At 37.3% G+C, this 311-nt stretch overlaps 1 protein-coding gene across 1 annotated transcript in view; it reads left to right on the forward strand.

Annotated features, from left to right (window-relative positions):
- LOC119593586 overlaps positions 1-311 on the forward strand; it is a gene marked incomplete in the record, with an annotated part of 34,026 nt that overhangs the window by 24,434 nt on the left and 9,281 nt on the right. Inside the window, 1 exon segment of the mRNA XM_037942539.1 lies at positions 116-222. Coding sequence (XP_037798467.1) covers positions 116-222 — 107 coding nt within the window.

Consider the following 311-nt stretch of genomic DNA (forward strand, 5'->3'; position numbering starts at 1 on the left):
TACCTTCTTATTTTACCATGTATAATTAGATAAAGAGACACTTGCTTTTCATTAATCAGAATGGAATAAAACCATCAAACATTAATACTCTCGTGTGGTTTCATCGCTGCGACAGAACTCCAACTGGCTGATGATGATTGCGGGTGTCTTGATTCCCGGTCTCATCGTGTGTGTTTCAGCTGCCTTTGTTTATTCGAAGTATCCGGATTTCACGAAGCACAAGTAAGCTCTGCTGTATTGTTGAATAATGTGTGTTTTAGATTTTTATGATGTAATGGATATTGAAGTGTATATGGTGGTTTAGGAGTGTT

This window comes from Penaeus monodon, chromosome 32 (genome assembly GCF_015228065.2).
Source record: "Penaeus monodon isolate SGIC_2016 chromosome 32, NSTDA_Pmon_1, whole genome shotgun sequence".
Classification (NCBI taxonomy): domain Eukaryota; kingdom Metazoa; phylum Arthropoda; class Malacostraca; order Decapoda; family Penaeidae; genus Penaeus; species Penaeus monodon.